The 19621-nt window shown below is 51.0% G+C and overlaps 1 protein-coding gene and 1 non-coding gene across 3 annotated transcripts in view; both read left to right on the top strand.

The window, feature by feature from the left end:
* Positions 1-9203, top strand: part of Ebf4 (EBF family member 4) — a 43211-nt gene extending 34008 nt beyond the window's left edge. Inside the window, exons 9-18 of one of the 2 annotated variants that reach the window (XM_070006901.1) lie at positions 576-693; positions 778-911; positions 1002-1128; positions 3119-3207; positions 3321-3386; positions 3495-3672; positions 3783-3971; positions 6917-7114; positions 8126-8201; positions 8439-9203. In XM_070006901.1, the coding sequence (XP_069863002.1) occupies positions 576-693; positions 778-911; positions 1002-1128; positions 3119-3207; positions 3321-3386; positions 3495-3672; positions 3783-3971; positions 6917-7114; positions 8126-8196 (1170 nt within the window). In that variant the 3' untranslated portion in view covers positions 8197-8201; positions 8439-9203. Of the gene's footprint in view, positions 1-575; positions 694-777; positions 912-1001; positions 1129-3118; positions 3208-3320; positions 3387-3494; positions 3673-3782; positions 3972-6916; positions 7115-8125; positions 8204-8438 lie in introns of those variants that run through there. The other variant, XM_070006900.1, reaches the window with a different exon arrangement.
* Positions 9204-18367: 9164 nt separating this feature from the next.
* On the top strand, positions 18368-18530 carry LOC138817410 (U1 spliceosomal RNA). The gene has a single exon (XR_011368860.1). It is a non-coding gene; the product is annotated as a U1 spliceosomal RNA (small nuclear RNA).
* Positions 18531-19621: the final 1091 nt, after the last annotated feature.

Below are 19621 nucleotides of genomic sequence, written 5' to 3'. Positions count from 1 at the left end.
TCAACTTAAGCTGGCTGCCAAGGGAGGCTTCATTAAAGTCCCACTTAAGAAGATGCTAATTGTGACATTTTTACATGATTAACGACCCAGGTAATTTGCATAGTGTGAAGCACAGAACAGCTGCCCCTAGCACATCCCCAACCTGTACACACACACACACACACACACACACACACACCCCTCCCAGCACAGGGGGATAGTGGGAGAAGGCAGCCCCAGCTTCCTTCTCAGAGCTTGCTGATGGGTTCTACAGTTGCCCTGTGTGTGCATGCACTATGGATAGGGGCTGGGAGTCCAGTGCAAGGGCAGGAAACCCTTTTTGCCCAAGGAGCCAGATATACTTCTTGTTTCTGTGTTGGTTGGCTTTGAATTTTTCTAGCTCCTAGGAGTCAGTTCATCTGGGGGTGGGACCTGATCCTAATCTCACCAGCTCCAACCTGAGGAGCTGAAGCCCCCCCTCTCCCCAATCAGGGACCGTGAATTCTGGCATCCTGATACCCACCTCAGGTTGCCACCTCCCCACCACAGTCCCCTCCCCCAGGCCCTTTCCAAACTAGCCTTGGCTCTCCCCACAGGTGGTGGTGTCCACGACTGTGAGCGTGGATGGGCACGTGCTGGCGGTGTCTGACAACATGTTTGTGCATAACAACTCCAAGCACGGCCGCAGGGCCCGCCGCCTGGACCCCTCCGAAGGTCAGGCCCTCCAGCCCAGCCCTGGCCAGCCCCTGGTCCCCCCTTGGCGCGGTCCCCTGACCTGGGTCCTCTCCTGCCTCCCAGCTGCCACCCCCTGCATCAAGGCCATCAGCCCCGGGGAGGGCTGGACCACGGGAGGCGCCACTGTGATTGTCATCGGCGACAACTTCTTCGACGGGTTGCAGGTCGTGTTCGGAAACGTGCTCGTGTGGAGCGAGGTGGGCCACCCCCGCCAGTCTCCCTCCGGGCCTCGGGGCTGGGCCCTTCCCACGGGACGGGACCTGCAGGCCTCCCCTCTCCCCTCGCAGCTCATCACGCCCCACGCCATCCGGGTGCAGACACCCCCGCGACACATCCCTGGGGTAGTGGAGGTGACCCTCTCCTACAAGTCCAAGCAATTTTGCAAGGGAGCCCCCGGCCGCTTTGTCTACACAGGTAAGAAATCGGGTGGCGGAGAGAAAGCCCAAGGTCAGGACCGTAAGTGCGCAGAGCTGTGCAAAAGTGAATGGCTACCAGGTGGCCACGCGCAGACACCCAAGCCACGCCCAGGCAGAGGCCACGCCCTTCCAAGCCATTCCTGCCTGTCCTACACAGCACCTCCTGGCACCATCCTTCTTTCCCTAGCCTTCTGTTTCCTTCCTTTCGCCTCTGGCTCCTCAGATGTTTCTGGAACATTCTCTCTGCTTCAGGCCTTCCTTCTCACTAGGATGTTTTCCCCCTTCAGGGTCTAGAACCATTCCAAGAGTACGTTTATTTCAAGGATGCCCCCAATGAGCATTTGCTCCCCAAATCTTTCAAGGGTCTTGGGTCTCCCGGGCCTAGCCCTGTACACCCCCCCACTCACACACACACTCTTGCATGACACCAAAGCAAAGACATGGGGAGCTGTATGGTAGACTCCTCTAGCCCAAGCCCTGGCTTCTCACTGCCACACCACCACTTTTACAGATAGCTTAGTGGGGCTATGGTCTATCCTGGGAAGGCTGAGCATGGTGGGATGGGTAGGTAGGTAGGTGAGGTTACACCGTTGATAGACAGCTTGATCCTCCCTTGAAAACCTTGGTCACAGAGTGTAGATAGATGGCAGAAAGGAAAGACGGTCATGAGAGAAGGATTGGCCCATGTAAAACCTAGGAAGGGAAGGCTTTGTGCTATTAGGACAACTAAAGGAAATTCACTACATCTGGAATTGGAAAGAGAGGAAGGAGAGCTTTGAGACTGGTAGGTTAGATGGGGAGGGAGGGACCAGATCAGGAAGAGGAGGGGCAAGGCAGGGAGAGGGGAAGGGCAGGGGAGCCCTTCCAGTCTGGTGCATCCTCCAACCCTAGGTGGCAATACGTCTTTAGGTGGTCATCAGCCTTTGTGCATGGGGTGCATGCAAACCTCTAATGGTCATAGATACTGTAGACAGTACATCCAAACCATAATGAATGTAACCTCTGTGTGTGTGTGTGTGTGTGTGTGTGTGTGTGTGTGTGTGTGTGTGTGTGTGTGAGTACTGAGGCTTGAAAAAGCCTAGGTGCTGTACCATAACTTTATTGTGTAAGGCTGTTGAGTGCTCTACCACTTAACCCACAGCTCCACTTCTGTTTGTTTGTTTCTTTTTTTGTCAGTTGTGGGGCTTGAACTGTGCACATGGGCACTGTCCCTCAGCTCTTCAGCTCAAGGCTAGAGCTCTACCCTTTGAGCCACAGTGCCACTTCTGGCTTTCTGAGTGGTTTATGGGCCATAAGAGTCTCATGGACTTTCCTGCCCAGGCTGGCTTTGAACCTCGATCCTCAGATCTCAGCCTCCTGAGTGGCTAGGATTACAGGCATGAGCCACCAGTGCCTGGACACGTCTGGGTTTTTTGCTGGTTAATTGGAGTTTCATGGCTGAGCTGGCTTTGAATTACCATCCTCACTCAGCCTCCTAAGTAGCTAGAATTACAGAAGTGAGCCACCAGCACCCAGCTATAAACAGAAATAGTAGTAGTAGTAGTAGTAGTAGTAGTTTGATGTGACCAAATGCAAATAGAAAATTGTCCTTAGAGCCCTTCCACTAGAAAATATAAAAGCTTGAAAATCTTCGGGGTAAGTGCGGTGTAGGAGACAGCCTCCTTTTGTAATCCAGGCTATGAACTCATGATTGCCCTGCCTCCTACCTCTCCAGTGCTGGAATTACAGGTGTGCATCACTTCTGGCCTCAGTTTCCTTTTTTCCCCCTGAACTGTAGTAGGATTGTACAATGCATGTGTTCGGATGCCAAGAGCCTGGCACAAAGCCTAGATAGGTAAATACTTGCTGAGTGAAAGAATACACAAGGACTTAGGTCACCACAGGGAGGCCTGCAGGGAACTTTCTGGACTGGTAGCTTGCATGTTTTATGTCTTGAATCCTGATCTGGGTGTGGGCGTGCTCCAAACATCACCCTCCCCTCTCCCCAGCCCTGAACGAACCCACCATCGACTACGGATTCCAGAGGCTACAGAAAGTCATTCCCAGACATCCCGGAGACCCGGAGAGGCTGCCTAAGGTACTCGAGAGAGGGATGGGATTGGGAATGCGGGGATCCCGTGCGTCACTGGCGAGGAGGGGCTCCCCAAGGGCCGTCCCTCCGTCGCGCTGCCTCCTCCCCCCCGCCCTCAGGAAGTGCTGCTGAAGCGGGCGGCCGACTTGGCGGAGGCCCTGTACGGAATGCCCAGCAGTAACCAGGTATGAGGCCGCCTGCGCCCGCCTCCCAGCGCCGCGCCCGGCCCGGGGCCGCCCCCCGCGCCCGGTGCCCGCGCCTGTCCCCGCCCTGCCCTGCTCTCGTCTTCGCAGGAGCTCCTTCTGAAGCGCGCGGCCGACGTGGCCGAGGCTCTGTACAGCGCCCCCCGCGCGCCCGCGCCGCTCGGACCCCTGGCGCCCAGCCACGCGCACCCCGCCATGGTGGGCATCAACGCCTTCAGCAGCCCGCTGGCCATCGCCGTCGGGGACGCCACGCCGGGGCCCGAGCCTGGTGCGTCTCACCCGCCCCGCCCCTCCGCTCCGCGCCTTGCGAGCTTTGGGGGCGCCTGGACGGACCCCATCTCTACCAGTGCCTCTCCGCTGATGTCCGGTCTCCCGCAGGCTACGCCCGCAGCTGCAGCAGCACGTCCCCCCGCGGGTTCGCGCCCAGCCCCGGCTCGCAGCAGAGCAGCTACGGGAGTGGGCTAGGAGCCGGCATCGGCGGCTACGGCACGCCGGGGGTGGCCGGCCTTGGCGTGCCCGCGTCCCCTAGCTTCCTCAATGGCTCCACCGCCACCTCGCCCTTCGCTAGTGAGTGTCCCCCCGCCCGCCGGGAGGGAGACCCGAGGCCTGGGGAGGTCGAACGGGACCCGGCCCGTGGGGACGCCGGGGAGGGGGGGGGGAGAGGGACACCAGTGCCAGCCTCAGGGGGCGCCATGGGACCTGTCCCTGCCGCCGGACCTCAGGCGGTCCCGGGTTTTACGGCCAAACGCTCTCTAGCACCTTCAGCTTCCTTTGCTGACTGCACCTTCACACGTCGCCTCCAGCCCGCGCGCCCTCCCGAAGCCTGCTTTAATTGCGGGGCACTTGGGCTGAAACCCGGTGCCACCTTTCGGGTTTTCGCTGGGACTTCGGAAGGAGACTGGCGCCCCCTCCCGGGCGCTTCAGGAAACTCAGGGCTCCTGCTGGTCCCCCACGCGCCCCCAGCAATCTCAGACGTTGCCAGGTGGGCGGTGGTAGATAGGACTGCCCTCCTCAGTAGGGGAGTCAGGCTCAAGGGGCAAGTTCTGGGTGGTCAGACCCGTGTTCAGAATTGGAGTGCCCAGATCAGGAGCTGTCTGACACTCCGCAAGTTACTTCTTTGAACTTTAGTTTCTAAAGTAAAAGAAAGGATGAATTCCATCCCCTGCCTGAGGCGGGTCTCAGATCTGGACGTGCTGCTGTGCATAAAGAGGCAGACAAAATGCAGGAGGAATGTATTGTTGGGAAGGCCCAGCCTCCACTGTAGGTGGAAACCTCCCTCTGGCTTCTTGGGGGAGGGCAGATCAGAACTACAAATTGGTAGCCATATGCTGGTGGCTCTCACCTGTAATCCTAGCTAGTCAGGAGGCTGAGATCTGAGGATCACAGTTCAAAGCCAGCCCCGTCAGGAAAGGCTGTTGAGACACTTTATCTCCAGTTAACCACCAGAAACCCGGAAATGGAGCTGTGGCACAAAGTGGTGGAGCATTAGCATTGAGCAAAAGAGCTCAGGGGCAGCACCTAGGCCCTGAGTTCAAGCCATATGACCTCCCCCCCCCAAAAAAAAACGTATATAGATGGCATCTTGATGTCATGGGTGAGTGACATCCAAAGATAGTTTTATGTTTTGCATAGTCCTCCAGTATTTTGCAATTCCAATGGAAACTCATCAGGCATTGGTTATGTGCCTATGGTGTTACAATGCACTGAGCTTGGAGATTGCTCTGCCCTTGCTCACTGGCAAGAAGCCTCCCTATCAGACACAGGTGAGGTTGTTCCTCAAAGTCCAGGAGTCTTCAGAGACCAAAAGTAGTGACAGCTATGTACAAAGAAGCAGGTTGTTGTGTCTACAGGTCACTCACTTCTCCCTTACTTGTCCTCTGTTTGCATTGTTGAAAACAGACCTGCCTAACTTTCCTTCCCAGGGTCCTGTATCCTGGGTGCTGTTCTTTCTGGCTAGGGTTTTCAACTTGGCATATCCCTCTGGAGACCCATCCAAAGATCCATCAACCAGAGTCCACACGGGGTAGAGTCCTGCCATGTCCCTCCCAATGGCTCTCCGGCCCCACCCTTTGCTCTGGCTGGGTTCTATTGTTTCACTTCCAGCCTCTTCCTAGTTTTCACTGGGATTTGAATCTCCCCTGCCCCTGGACTTCTTCCTATATATACAGTGGAGGAAGGTACTGACCCAGGGATAGAAGCCAGGCCGCCCCCGGTCTCCCCATACAGCAAGAACAAGAATTCCAGAGCTGCCTAAGCTCTACATCCAGTCTCAGCCAGGACACCATGGACATGTTCAGAGGCCAGTCCCACCTCATGATACTGTCTTGGCAAATACTTACCCAGTTTCCTATCTACTGCTCAGTGCGGGATGCTTGGACACAACTATATGGGGTATCTTCTCCATTGACTTTCCCAGAACATTCCTAAACAGTGCTAGAACTGCCCCAGCCAGAAGCCTGGGACTATCTGCCCAAGTCTCCACTTGGTCCTCTGCATCAGCCATCAGCAACCCTAGAATGACCCACCATGCCCAATACTACCCAAGCTACAAAATATGGCTGTGTTCACCTCTGCCCTTGGGAAATCTAGTACATTTTCTAGTATTGGTTTCAAGTGCTCCCTGGGGGTCTATGACCTCACCAGCTACTAGTAAATTATCTTAAGGGAGACGGTGACCATAGGCTGAAGACATTTTTGGAAGCTGTTGATGGCATCATTGTATCAAAGTTAGAGTGAGGCCGAAAGCCTCCAGGAGATGGCGCAGGTAAACACATATACACAAAGTTCTCTTGCTATTCCCAGCAAGGCAAGCTGAGGCCCTGAATGGCTATAGAATTGGATAATAGCAAGTTTTGACATTATAGCATCCTTGCTTTTCTTTAGAATTAGCCAGCTAGAGGTGAGAGATGTAAGTCGTTGTGGTCTAGAATGGAGATGACAGAGATAGCAATAAGCTGGCAAGTATCCTAGGAAGAGAAGCAGAAAGACAGACCTTTAACAAGGGGTGTTGGGGAGGAGAGCATATTTGTGGACAAATTTGGGTGCTTGTATGGGCCTTGGCAGAGAAACTTTTTAACAGAAACTTATATGTGCCCCTAAACTTCATCCCTGACTAATCACCCTTGCTGTCATGACCCCTGAAAGTCCACTCTAGCTCTGGCAACCCAGGGCCCTTAAATGTATGTCTGCACCTCCGAATCCTAGTGGTTTTCAGCAGGAATCTCAACCTACTCATCTCGAGATCATCTCTTATGAGATAGGGCTTTCCCTACTGTCTAGTTTTCACCTGGTCTGACCCTGTCATCTTCAGCCTTCAGAGCTCCCCAAAATGGCAAGGGCTGACCCAAGACCTCCCCCAGAGAGATCTGAGCCTGGAGTGTGGTCAGCAGCCCATAAGGGGCCCGCTGCCCCATGCAGAACCCCAACCTCGCTGCTCACTCTGGTGCTGTCTCCCTGTTGTGTCTCCTACCACCCTCCCTGCTGCGCCTGCCCCTCCCCGCCCCGACCCGGAGTCATGCCCTCTAGCCCCCCGCTGGCGGCTGCCTCCTCCATGTCCCTCCCGGCTGCTGCCCCTACCACCAGCGTCTTCTCCTTCTCGCCTGTCAACATGATCTCCGCTGTCAAACAGAGGAGCGCCTTCGCCCCTGTGCTGCGCCCACCCAGCTCCCCACCCCAGGCTTGTCCCAGAGCCCACGGAGAGGGGCTTACAGGTGAGCCATCCATGCTGCATCATAGTGGCCGGAAAAGTGCCCTTGTGGGGCCCACTCTTGTCTATCTCTCACCGGTGCCCCCATGCAAGGGGTCTAGGGAAAGCCCATCTGGATGCCACTTCCTGAGCCTCACAGCTAGAAGTGCCAGACTCTCTCTAGACACTCTCATCTGGCCAAGGGGAAAGAAACTGAGATCCCAGAATGAGAAGGCCTAGAAACCATCCTAGGTAGCTCTCATCCCAGAGAAGAGACTCAACTTTTATCTCAGAGCTGGAGGAACTCACATGGAGTGCATGCCTTCTTCCTGTGTCCACCAGAGGGCAGCACGTGTGTGTGTGTGTGTGTGTGTGTGTGTGTGTGTGTGTGTGTGTGTGTGTGTGTGTGTGTGTGTGTGTGTGTGTGTGTGTGTGTGTGTGTGTGTGTGTGTGTGTGTGTGTGTGTGTACAGGAGGCTGCTGCTGTGCACATGTGTCAATGATCAGAGGCTGGCCTCTGTCCTTACTTAGTCCTTGGTCATCTGCTTCCTTATCTTGACCCAGGCCTTCTGAAGAAGATAAGCCTGGTGTCCAAGGCACAGGTGCCAGTGGCTCACACCTTTAATCCTAGCTACCCAGGAGGCTGAGATTTGAAGGTGATGGTTCAAAGCCAGCCTAGGCAGGAAAGGCCATGATACTCCTTGCTCCAATAAACTACTCAGAAAAAGCTGAAAGTGATGCTGTGGCTCAAGTGGTAGAGTGCCAGCCTTGAGCAAAAGAAGCTCAGGGACAGTGCCCAGGCCCTGAGTTCAAGCCCCAGGACTGGAGAAAAAAGAAAGATGTGGACTGAGAAGCCTGGAGGGGTACCTCTCACTTTTCCATCTGCTGTGTTGGCCCCAGACCAAGGCTAGGGGTGGCTGACAGCCTATAAGAAATGCTGTATGCTCTACCTACTGTTTCTAGCGCAGAGAGAGACAGACAGGTAAGGTCACCCAGCTGCACAGGGCTTAGGGCCCCTTTCTCCTTGATGACCGCAGACCAGTCTTTTGAGGATTCTGACAAGTTCCACTCTCCAGCCCGGGGGCTCCAGGGTCTGGCATACTCCTAATGACGGTAGGTATCTGGCTGGCTCTTGCCTCTTCTGCTGATTGGGATGGGTTTTCTGTCTCAAAGGCCTTAGTAGGGATGGGGAACTGGGTCCAGGTCTCCCTTTTCAGGACCCACTATACAGCTAGCCAGGGCACAAAACCCACCCTAGTGGCTCAAGCTGACCTGGAGGAAGAAAGGGGCTTCCTATCCCTTATAGCCAGTCTTCCTCCAGGACCCTCTCTCCCCCTTTCTCCCCATCAGGTCTACAGGTGTTGCCCCCACTGAGCCCGGACTGGAGGTCCCTCTGGGATTTGCACTCATACCCTGGATAGCAGCACAAAGAGATACAGGACTGTGGGCAGACCTCAATCCCTGAGCTGAGCAGGGAAGGCCTTCCCACCCCTGTGCTCAAGCCCTCCTCAGCCCCATGGGTTTCCCTCACCTCCCTTTCTTGGGGCTGGTTGAAAACCCCAACACTGTGCTAACGCTCTTGGCAAGAGAGCATGCCAGGGAGGTGCCGGGGTGCTGGGCTTCACTCACTGGGTCAGTTCCTCTGGAAGAGATGGAGTTTGTCCAAACCAGGGATGCCAGTGGGGAAAGCAGAGGTTGGGGACCATGGGAAATAGCACAGCTCAGGGAGAGGTGACCTAGAAAGGTCCTATTTGCATCTGACCCATCTCAACCGGCCCAGCATCCCAACTTCTCTCCAGTGAACAGGGCGGGGCCCAGCAGCCTCGGGAGGCCCCAGCCAGGCTCCCATGGAGCTTTCCACAGCTGTCGGACCCTACAGCTGTGCTGCCCCTACCTCCTCTGAGGCCTGCACACCCATGCTTGCCACATCCTGCCTCTCCTGGGGACTTTGGCATGGAGGATGTGAAGAGGGGGTTCCAGGTCTCCTGAATTTTGAGTCTTATTCCAGTGGATGAACTATGACTCTCCACATACATTGACTGGCTGGCCCCCCCACCCCAAGTGGCTTCATCCACCGTTCTGCTAAGTTTGGAGAAACTGGAACAATAAACCAGATTCAGGTGGCCACCTGGCTTCTCTTGCCTGCTTCCTTGGTGTGGGTCTGATTTTTCTCAGTGGTTCTGAAATTTTCATGGAAACCCTCTGAATCATATTCCTGGGCAGTGTTCTTGCACCTTGGGCTTTTTAAAGGACCTCAGAGATGTGTTGAGCAATAGTCCCTGCCCATGCTTGCTCTTGGGTGTGGGGAAGGACAAGGGAAGGCATGGAACAGGTTAGCCCGAGGACCAAGGAGATGAGCTATGCCCTACAAACTCTGCCTGGGACACAGTCAGACCACTAAGGACTCATTCCCTCCACTGGCTAGCCAAGATCAAGGTGAGGATTGTCAGAATGATAGTAAACCAACATGGAGCCTAGCACATGCCACCTGGAGGCAGAGGCCCTGAGTGAGAGAACTTACCTGGTGTAGGTGGGGCAGCCTTTAGCTCCCAGGCTGCTGCTCCAAGCCACATTCTAACTCCTCCTCCCTATGCCCAGGCCCTTTCTGGCTTTCTTGCCTCAGAGTTTGAGAAGAGGGGAATAAAGAAAGAAGATTCCTGGGCCATTCATCCTCCCTTACTCCCAGAAGAATCCTAGTTGTCCTTCAGAGATATACTTCCTGTCAGCCCTGGCTCTGGCCTTCAGAAACATTGTCCTTTTCAATCCATTTACCCTGAGCTTTGCAGCCTGTTTAACAAACAACCTTGCCAAGAAAGATGGGCTGTTCCTGCCATTCCAAACTGCCCACTTTCTTCTCTGGTGTTGTATCAACTAGGACCCATGACAGAGGAATTTCCTGCCTCTGAACAGCTCGCCCTATTCAGTGCTTGCTTGGTCTCTCCTTTACTTCCTGCTTGCAGCCTGTTCTACGAGAGCACGGAAGCTTGTCTATCCTTACCGTGTTCCATTCAGCTTCAATTCCCATCAATTCCCCCTCCCCAGGGCCTGCTCAGGCTGTGCTTCTGCAGAACTCTACATTAGTCACAACAGCTAACTGGACAGCAGTCACGTTTTGGTACTGGGGGCAGTCAAATGCTATGAGCAGTTTAAAATGAGATATTATATCTGACCTCAAAGGTTTCAAAACACTGCTTAAACCATGAGCCAACTCAACATTTCTCTCCCCCCTCTCCTCCTCCTCCTCTTCCTCCTCCTCTTCCTCCTTATCCTCCTCTTTCTCCCCCACCTTCCTCCTCTTCTCTTTTTCTTCTCCCTCTTCCCACCTCTGTTCTGTAATCCTAGCTACTTAAGAGGCTGTGATCTGAGGACTGCATTCAAAGACAGCCCAGGCAGGAAAGTCCATGAGATTCTTATTTCCAATTAAACACCAAAAAGCCAGAAGTAGAGCTGTGGCTCAAGTGGTAAAGTACTAGTTTTGAGAAAAATAGCTCAATGACAATGCCCAGGCCCTGAGTTCAAGCCCAAGACTTGCTAAATAAATAGATAAATGTTTTTGTATCATAATATTGGAGCTAGTAACTTTGCTTAGGTTGATTATAGTAATGTTTTGTCTACAGATGTTAAGTGTATGTTTCCTTTTTTTTTTTTTTTTTTTGCTTTTTTTTTCCTTTTTGCCAGTCCTGGGGCTTGAACTCAGAGCCTAGGTACTGTCCTTGAGCCGCTTTGTGCCCAAGGCTGGCATTCTACCACTTGTACCACCACTTCCATGTATGTTTTTTTAAATACACAATTTTGTCATCTACAAAGAGTTTTATTTTTTATTTTATTTTGATCAACTTCTCTTGCCTATTGTTCAATATAAAATTGAATAGAACTGGTGAAAATGGGGTTTTGTGCTTGATCCTGGATGGCAGGCTTTTAGTAATTCACCAGTAGACATCATGTTTGGTTTACTGATGTGCTTCAGTCGCTAATTTTCTAAATGTTTGTGACTAGATTCCAAAATCTCTGAATGTTTTTTGGCATAATCAAATGACTTTCTCCATTATTTTTTCAGTGTGATGAATAATATTAATTATGTGTCTGATAAGAAATCTTTGCATTAACTAATTACATGTTTGACAGTAGACTACCATATACCATATGTCCTATACGCAAGGTATCTCAGTTAACAAATAGCCTATTTTGTCCTTCTCTTCTCTCTGTACTGCAAAGTTCACTGGAAAGGAAATTGCCACATAATTCAGCCCACACAAAATGGAGGCCCACGGAGATGGAGGGGAAGGAAAAAGGGAAAAAGAGAGAGGAGGGGACTCGTGTAGAGCCAGATTATATAGGGAAAGTGAGGAGGCAGGAGCACAGCAGATGTGGAAGTGATCTCAGAGCCTAGGGAACCTCTCACTGTCTGAAAGAGGTGTGACTGGGGTGGTTCAGGAAATAACCTCAGCAGATGAGGACTGGGATCCATTGCTCACAGTCAAGTGATAGACAGTCAGCTGACTACTGGTTTCAGGCAGATAAAGAGGAAGGGAGAGAGGGTCTGTTTTCCCCAGAGACCTAACTCTTGCAGAAGGTGCCCATGGGTCCTCAGAAGCTAGACATCTGGGAAACAAAATAAAAATAAGGGGCTGGGAAGGTGGCTCAGTGGTAGGGTGCTTGCCTTGCATGCATGAGGTCCTGGGTTCAATTCCTCAGCACCATATAAGTAGAAAAAGCCAGAAGTGGCACTGTGGCTCAAGTGGTAGAGCGCTAGCCTTGAGCTGAAGAGCTGAGGGACAGTGCCCAGGCTGAGTTCAGGCCCCACGACTGACCAAAAATAAAAAATAAAATTAAAGACAGATCTAGAAACCAACCACCTCAGTACTTCTTCCTGCGATGCTGGCTTCTGCTACCTCCTAGGAACAAGTGAGGCCAAAAGACAGGAACAAATACAAATTATTCTCTCACTAAGTCATTCTACCTGAGTCTAACCTGTTGTTAGCCATTCACCTCTAACCTAGCTCAATCTCTTAGCTATGGGTCCTTTATTAGTGAAAATCCAGAAGATACTGGGGGTTGGAGGGCTCACTCCTATAATCCTGCTACTCAGAAGGCTGGGGGGTGAAGATCATGGCCTGAAGCCAGACTAGGCAGGAAAGTCCATGAAAATCGTATCTCCAGTTAACCACCATAAAGGCAGTAGAGTTGTGGCTCAAGTGGTAGAGCACCAGCCTTGAGTGAAAAAGCTCAGGGACAGCACCCAAGCTCTGAGTTCAAGCCCTAGGATCAACACACACACACACACACACACACACACACACACACACACACACACACACACACACACACACACACACACACACACACACACACACACACACACACACACAATCCAGAAGAGCCCTTTTGAGTTGATTTTTCTAGAAGCTCTTTCCTTCGTTCAGTTTACAAAGTGAGCTGTCTAGACCCTCTGCCTTATTTCAACCTTGGCAGAGGAGCATGGAATGTCAACTCGATGGGTCTGGGAGGGCTTTGGGTTCAGAGCTGGAAGGGAAGTGGGAAGTAGGAAGGTGTTAGGTGCAGATTCCCCACAGACTCTGCAGAGTGGAAGAGATCTCCTAACTCCAAAGATACAGAAGTGGCTTCCCAGCAGGGCAGTAACAGAAACATGACTGTTTTTATCCATTCCTTTTAAATGATTTTATTTGTTGGGAAAGAGGGAGCCAACTATTTAAAAGGGGAAAAGGAAAATGCCATCCAAGAGCAGGTTTGTTGTTCCTTTGGGGCCCAGCATCCAGCATCTTGGTTCTCCAAAGCCTCTCCTCCCTCATCTGTCAGCCTGAGAATAAAATCTGCTCAAATGTGCTCTTGGCTCTGGGTGGCAGAAGCCTCAGGGACCCCCAGACCCCCTCCATGAGCACAGTTCCTAAAGGCTTGCCTTCAGACCAGTGAAGAGCAGCAAAGCCCTCGGCTCTGATTCTCTTCCCTTATGTACCTCCCTTGAGACTCCATCCATGAACTGTACCCCAAACCCACGCGCTCACCCAGAATGGGGCAAATCCTCCTTCAGGTGGATGGGGGAAGATGCTACCACTTTGGGGCTGGCACTTGCTCAAGTCCAGCCAGCATCGGCTTCTGTGGTAAAAGCCAGTTGGTCTGGGCCATTCCCCAGGCCCCTCTTTGGAGCTGAGCCTAGAAGTTCACCTTGCCAAGATAAATTGTGGCTGCTGCTAAAATGTGGCAGTGTGGCTTCTGGTCCCGCCCAAACCTGGCAAACTTGTCAAATGGGGTCCCTGCTGGCTCTCCATCACAGAGCCCTGGAAGTTCCCAGGGTCAGACCAGATCAGGAGCAAATACCAAGGGACCACCAGACACCGCTCTGTGTCATTGCAGGATGAGGCAGAGGTGTCCCCTCTCTAGGTTGAAACAAAAAAAAGTCCATCATGAAATTTAACTGTTGGACAGAATCTCTCCAAATCCACTCCCTGTGGGAAGCAGCTCAGAAGCAGAAGATGTTAGAAGGATATGTCTACGCCTGCATGTGCCTGGAGTGGTGGGGTGGGATGGGGGAAGCCTGGAATATGCAGTAGCAGGAAAAAGAGCTCCAACAAGGCCTTAACTTCCCTCTGCACAGCCAGATAGAAGATGGTGCTACATTACCCTTAGCTCCACAATTCATTCAGCATACAGCATAGCCCATTACAGGAGGCGAGAGTCCCTGGAATCGGGATGTGGGTAAACATGAGGCATTTTCTGGAGAAAAGGAGAGAGGGCATCAGGACAGGACAGGGAAAGAACTCGGCAAGAATGTGGTCTTCAGGCAAGACTAGCATGGTACTAGCTCTAGAGCTTAAAGGGCACCCCACCTGAACCCTTCTTGTCAAATTGGGGAGAGCAGGGAGTTAGGACAATGGAGGAGAAAGGAAAAGGGAACCAGGCCAGACTCCATCTTCTACAGGCGAAGAGTGTTTATTGAAGGATAACAGCTAGGGACCCAACAAGCTCCTGGGAATGTAGGTTGTGTGTGGGACTGGATCTGGGGTCTAGCTTATATGGGTCTTAACAAGGAAATAAAGGAGTAACAATCAGGCTGTAATTACTTGGGTGCTACAGGTGATCACGTTTGGCTAGGCCCAAGGTAAACCACCTGGGGTGATGGTAACTTTCTGCCAGGCTTAGGTTGGGATAACCGGCCTGAGGACAGGTTTGTGATCAAGCCTCTTCCTGTGTACCTGGTGTCTTGCTTGGTGTGGGGAGATAAGGCAGGAGTCAATCCTTCATGAGTCAGGCAAGTCATTGGCTTCAAGCAGCCGGAGTGGGGTAAAGTGAAGTCAGGAAACTGAGTCACAGCCATTCTGGCCCCTGGCCAGGTGCTGGGAGCTGTTGTCTACACAGCTATCCTAGAGCCTAGGAAAGAGATGGGGGGCTGTCCACCCAGCTTTAAAGCCTAGAGGTGAGACAAGCCAACCTTTGAATTTCAGATCCTGGTTCAATGGGTACAGCCAGGAGGACCCCGCTTTGGGAAATATATAGATACATTGTGTTGTTTTGTTCCAGGGGAGCCCTGCTCCTTATGCTGTGTTTATGTATAATACTTTGCTAAGGCTTGGTCTCCACCCAGCATGTGGCCTTTGTTTTTAAAAGCTTGGTGCAAGTTCTGTTCCAGGCTGCAGTTCTTTGTAATTGGCCACCTGTAGACCGCTAGCACTCCAATAAAGACTCCAAAATTTGACCTCTCTATTTTTCTTGGGACTGGATTTATATCTGATTTAAGGTATGCTCTACCATACAACATATGGAGGATCATCTGGGATCCCAGTCACCAAGACCCCAGTACCAAGGAGGGCACCTGGGTTCCTTGAAACCACACTGAAGGATGGCCTTAGTGAGTCAGCTGCTTGGGGGCAGAAATTCCCACAAAGGAGGCTCCCCCGAGACATTCCAAGGCCCCATGGACTTTCTGCCACTCCAACAGCCAGCTCACAGATGCTGGACATGCCATCCAAAAATCTTTTGGGAGTCACTCAAAAATCTTCCGGAGCCAGGTGCCGGTGGCTCACGCCTGTAATCCTAGCTACTCAAGAGGCTGAGATCTGAGGATCATGGTTCAGAGCCAGCCCAGGCACAAAAGTCTGTGAGACTCTTATCTTCAATTAACCACCAGAAAACTGGAAGTGGCGCTGTGGCTCAAATGGTAGAGTGCTGGCCTTGAGCTGAAGAGCTGAGGGACAGTGCCCAGGCCCAGAGTTCAAGCCCTACAATGGACAAAAAAAATCTTCCAGAAGCAAGTCTCTATCTTATCTTCTGTCTGCATGCTTTCTGTATTCTGGGAATTGAACCATGTGGAACAGTGGAGACAATGGGGAGCAGATGCAGGCAATAACCCATCCACGACCTCCAAGTGAACAATGGTACTGTGAGGGTACAGTAAAGGGTAGGATGAGAGACTACCCAGCATAGGGCTGTGGTAGCATGAAAGATTAATGGCCATAGAGTCATGGTTGGGGGTTACTACTCACTCAGTGGCTAGTAAGGGCATGGTTGGGGGAGGCCCTCACTGGCATCTGGTCTGGTCATGGTAGGGTGAGAGACTACCCAGTGTAGGGCCATGGTTAGGCATCTCTGGACTGCCTATCCAGCACCTGGTGGTGTTCCCATACTATACAGTGGGGAGTTCAGCTTGCTGAGTGGGAGTGGCAGGCTCACTCAGCAGACTCTAGATTGAGTTTGTGGGTGGGAGTGGCAGGCCTAGTTGGCAGACTCAGAGTTCTCATGAGTAGGGATGAGCTGGGGGCCCACTAGGCCCCAACTAAGCCTTCAGTTTCATCTTGTCTTGTTCTTAAATTGGTACCCATTATAAATATGGACTCTTGTTTTCTGTGTCTTTGTTATTCCTTTGGACATCGTTGGGAAAATAGAAGTTTCAGCCTCTGGCTGGGCCAGATCACCAGCCCCTCTGGCACAGTTGTAGTTGTAGGTGGTGGAGGGGTAAGGTAGGATGGCCACAGGCCTAAGTTGGTTTTTCTAACAATCTGTCTGAAGTTACAACCTGGTCAGGAGACAGTTGGGAGCAGGATGGATGCAAACATCAGTCTTGGTTCCCCCAGGTTTAATCTTGGCCTCAGTGTAAATTGATACATAAAATGCTGTAGTCAAAAATTGGTCTAAGCCAAGTGCTGGTGGCTCACGCCTGTAATCCTAGCTACTCAGGAGGCTGAGATCTGAGGATTGTGGTTCAAAGCCAGCCCAGGCAGGAAAGTCCATGAGACTCTTATCTCCAATAAACCACTAGAAAACTGGAAGTAGCGCTGTGGCTTAAGCAGTAGAGCTCTCACCTTGAGCTGAAGAGTGCAAGGACAGCGCCCACGCCCAGAGTTCAAGCCCCACGACTGACGCCCCTGCCCCCAAAAAATGGTCTAAAGACTGTCCAGCCACTGGGTGGGTTGAGTCTAGCTCCAGAGGACCCCTATCTAACTTTCCTACACAAAAGGTATTTGATATGCTAATGTGCCTGCTATCAAACAAGCACTGGAGTAATGGGGCTGGAGGATGTTAAAGTGATTTGTGGAAAGTTTTGTCTTAAATATTGGTCATCTGTAAGAATAATTGGCAAAAATATCTGCCACTGGAATACCTATAGCCAGTATTCATTTTGCGTGCTTTAAAATCTTTGTTCACAAAAGTATGTATATGTATGTGTGTAAAGATGTTCAAGATAAAAACTGTCAGTATGATTTGAAAAAAAAAATGGATGAGGGCTGGAAATGTGGCTCAGTGGTAGAGTGTTTGCCTTGCATGCATGAGGCCCTGGGTTTGATTCCTCAGCACCACAGAAACAGAAAAAGCCGGAAGTGGCGCTGTGGCTCAAGTGGTATAGCACTAGCCTTGAGCTGAAGAGCTGAGGGACAGCGCCCAGGCCCAGAGTTCAAGCCCCAGAATCAGAAAAAAAAAAAAAAAAAAAAAGTAAAAAATGGATGAGTTTAGGTTTAAAACTCCAAAAAGGTCGTGAGGTCTCAAAGGATTATTCCATTATCTTAAGGAGGAGCTATAGTTAAAAGATTTTCTAAAGATTCTTTAATTTGAAAATCAAAACAAGTCTGGTATTTTAATACATAAGGCTGCTTGTACTATAATCAAGTTATCTGGCTTAGCAAAAAAGCACTGGGAACTTAAAATTTGCCTCCACTGCTAAAATTTGAGGCTAAGTGTCAGAAATTTAAATGTGGTTTTATTTATCATTGCCAAAGACATTGCCCATTCTGGCTGTCTAAACTGCTTGGTTTCTCAGTCAGATACCAAAAAAGGACAGGGAAAAACTTACAATGGGTCAATAGAAGGCCTATCTTCGAGGGTGAGGGGGGCTCTGGCAAAAGGTTCAGCTCAGCCAATCCATGCATTGTGGGACAGGCCCTGGGGGGAGTCCACCCATGGTGGAAGAGGGTAAGCTGGCATTAAGGCAATTCATCTAACCCCAAGGAGTCTGATATGTTAGCATTATCCCCACTGCAGGTCCTCAGCTCCACCCAGACCTGCTGGGGTTTCAGCACCAAATGCTAGGATCCATCACGACCATCCCAGGGAACCACATGGAGGAAGGCACACACTAGAGAAAGATTATTATAAGATAATTATAATAATAATAATAATTATTATTATTATTAGAAGGGCCATATCTACCCCGGGAGAGGGAGCAATATGGCATCTGCCCCTATCCAGGTGGGTAGTAAGGCTACCTGGGCTAGTAGCGAGGGCCATTCACAGGTAAGTTTGAGCAGGGAGAGGGAGTAGCTAGCTATACGGTAGGAACTCTAGGGCAGGGAGGAGCTCAGGTCTGGGTGGAGCTGAGGACCTGCAGTAGGGATAATGCTAACATGGTATATGCCCATTCTGTAGGATGGGCCCGGTGCCCATCTTCTTCCTGCCTCTTTTTTCTTTAAAGGTGGACATTGGAAACCTGATGGTAAAGTGGGTGATGTGAATGGTATTTCTAAAACTGCCCCTTGGGATGGATTAAAAAGTTTTTTTTTGTTTGTTTGTTTGTTTTTTTGTCGGTCATGGGGGCTTGAACTCTGGGCCTGGGCACTGTCCCTCAGCTCTTCAGCTCAAGGCGAGCGCTCTACCACTTGAGCTACAGCGCCACGTCCGGTTTTCTGGTGGTTTATTGGAGATAGGAGTCTCACGGTCTCTCCTGCCCAGGCTGGCTTTGAACCGCGATCCTCAGATCTCAGCCTCCTGAGTAGCTAGGATTACAGGCGTGAGCCACCAGCGCCCGGCTGGATTAAAAAGTTTTTTAAAGCCACATACTTACCTGGCAGGGGAGATACCATGATCATGAAGTGGTTTTCCCAGGGCAAGGCTTATCCATTGTACTCCAGATGTGCTGATTCCTGAGATTTCCCCAAATGTGGGAAACTCCACTGAATAATTTGTGGTAGTGGGGGACTGCGTTCACATTCTCCCCTGGGGGGGAAAAAGTCAGGTACTAGTGGCTTATGCTCATAATCCTAGCTATTCAAGAGGCTGAGATCTGAGGATCATGGTTCAAAGCCCAGCCTGGGCAGCAAAGTCCGTAAAACCCTTATCTCCAATTATCCATCAGAAAACCGAAAGTGGTGCCGTGGCTAAAGTGCTTGCCTTGAGCTGAAAAGCTGAGGGACAATGCCCAGGCCCAGAGTTCAATCCCCACAACAGACAAAAAAAAAACACCTTAAAGTGAGGGTTAAAAAAAAGGTTTAGGGGGCTGGGAAGGTGGCTCAGTGGTAGAGTGTTGCCTTGCATGCATGAGGCCCTGGGTTCAATTCCTTAGCACCACATAAGCAGTAAAAGCTGGAAGTGGTGCTGTGGCTCAAGTGGTAGAGCACTAGCCTTGAGCTGAAGAGCTGAGGGACAGTGCCCAGGCCCAGAGTTCAGGTACCATGACTGGCAAAAAAAAAAAAAGTTTTAGCTGGGTGCTGTTGGCTCACACCCGTAACCCTAGCTACTCAGGAAGCTGAGATTTGAGGATCACAGTTCTAAGCCAGCCTGGGCAGGAAAGGCTATGAAACGCTAATTTCCAATAAACCACCAGAAAACCGGATGGGCAGGAAAGGCTATGAAACGCTAATTTCCAATAAACCACCAGAAAACCGGAAGTGGTGCTGTGGCTCAAGTGGTAAAGTGCTAGCCTTGAGCTCTAGAGCTGAGGGACAATGCCCACGCCCAGAGTTCAAGACCCACAACCAACCAAAAAAAATTAAAAAGGTCTATGTGATGCAAGTTGGTTTCAACACTATTTTATAATTAGATATATTTTTTAAAAAGCATAAAGATGTCTGGGTTCTTAGCACAGTACTGGTGCTTGAAATTCTTGCATTAAGGAAAAATTGTCCTGTGAGCTCAAAGATTTTTCAAAAGGTAATTCAGGCTGAAAGGAAAAAAAAGTGGCTGTTTTAAACAGGCTGGGGAAAGGTAATAGATGTTACCCAGTGTTTCAAAGGGATTAAAAATGGCGTCCCCTGAGTAAAAAAAAGCTAAAAATAAAATTGTCCTAAATGTTTGTTTTAAAGTGAAGAAAA

Source organism: Dipodomys merriami, unplaced genomic scaffold, assembly GCF_024711535.1.
Source record: "Dipodomys merriami isolate MVZ:Mamm:240054 unplaced genomic scaffold, mDipMer1.0.p SCAF_7, whole genome shotgun sequence".
NCBI lineage: Eukaryota > Metazoa > Chordata > Mammalia > Rodentia > Heteromyidae > Dipodomys > Dipodomys merriami.
This window is presented reverse-complemented; position numbering and strand designations above follow the sequence as displayed.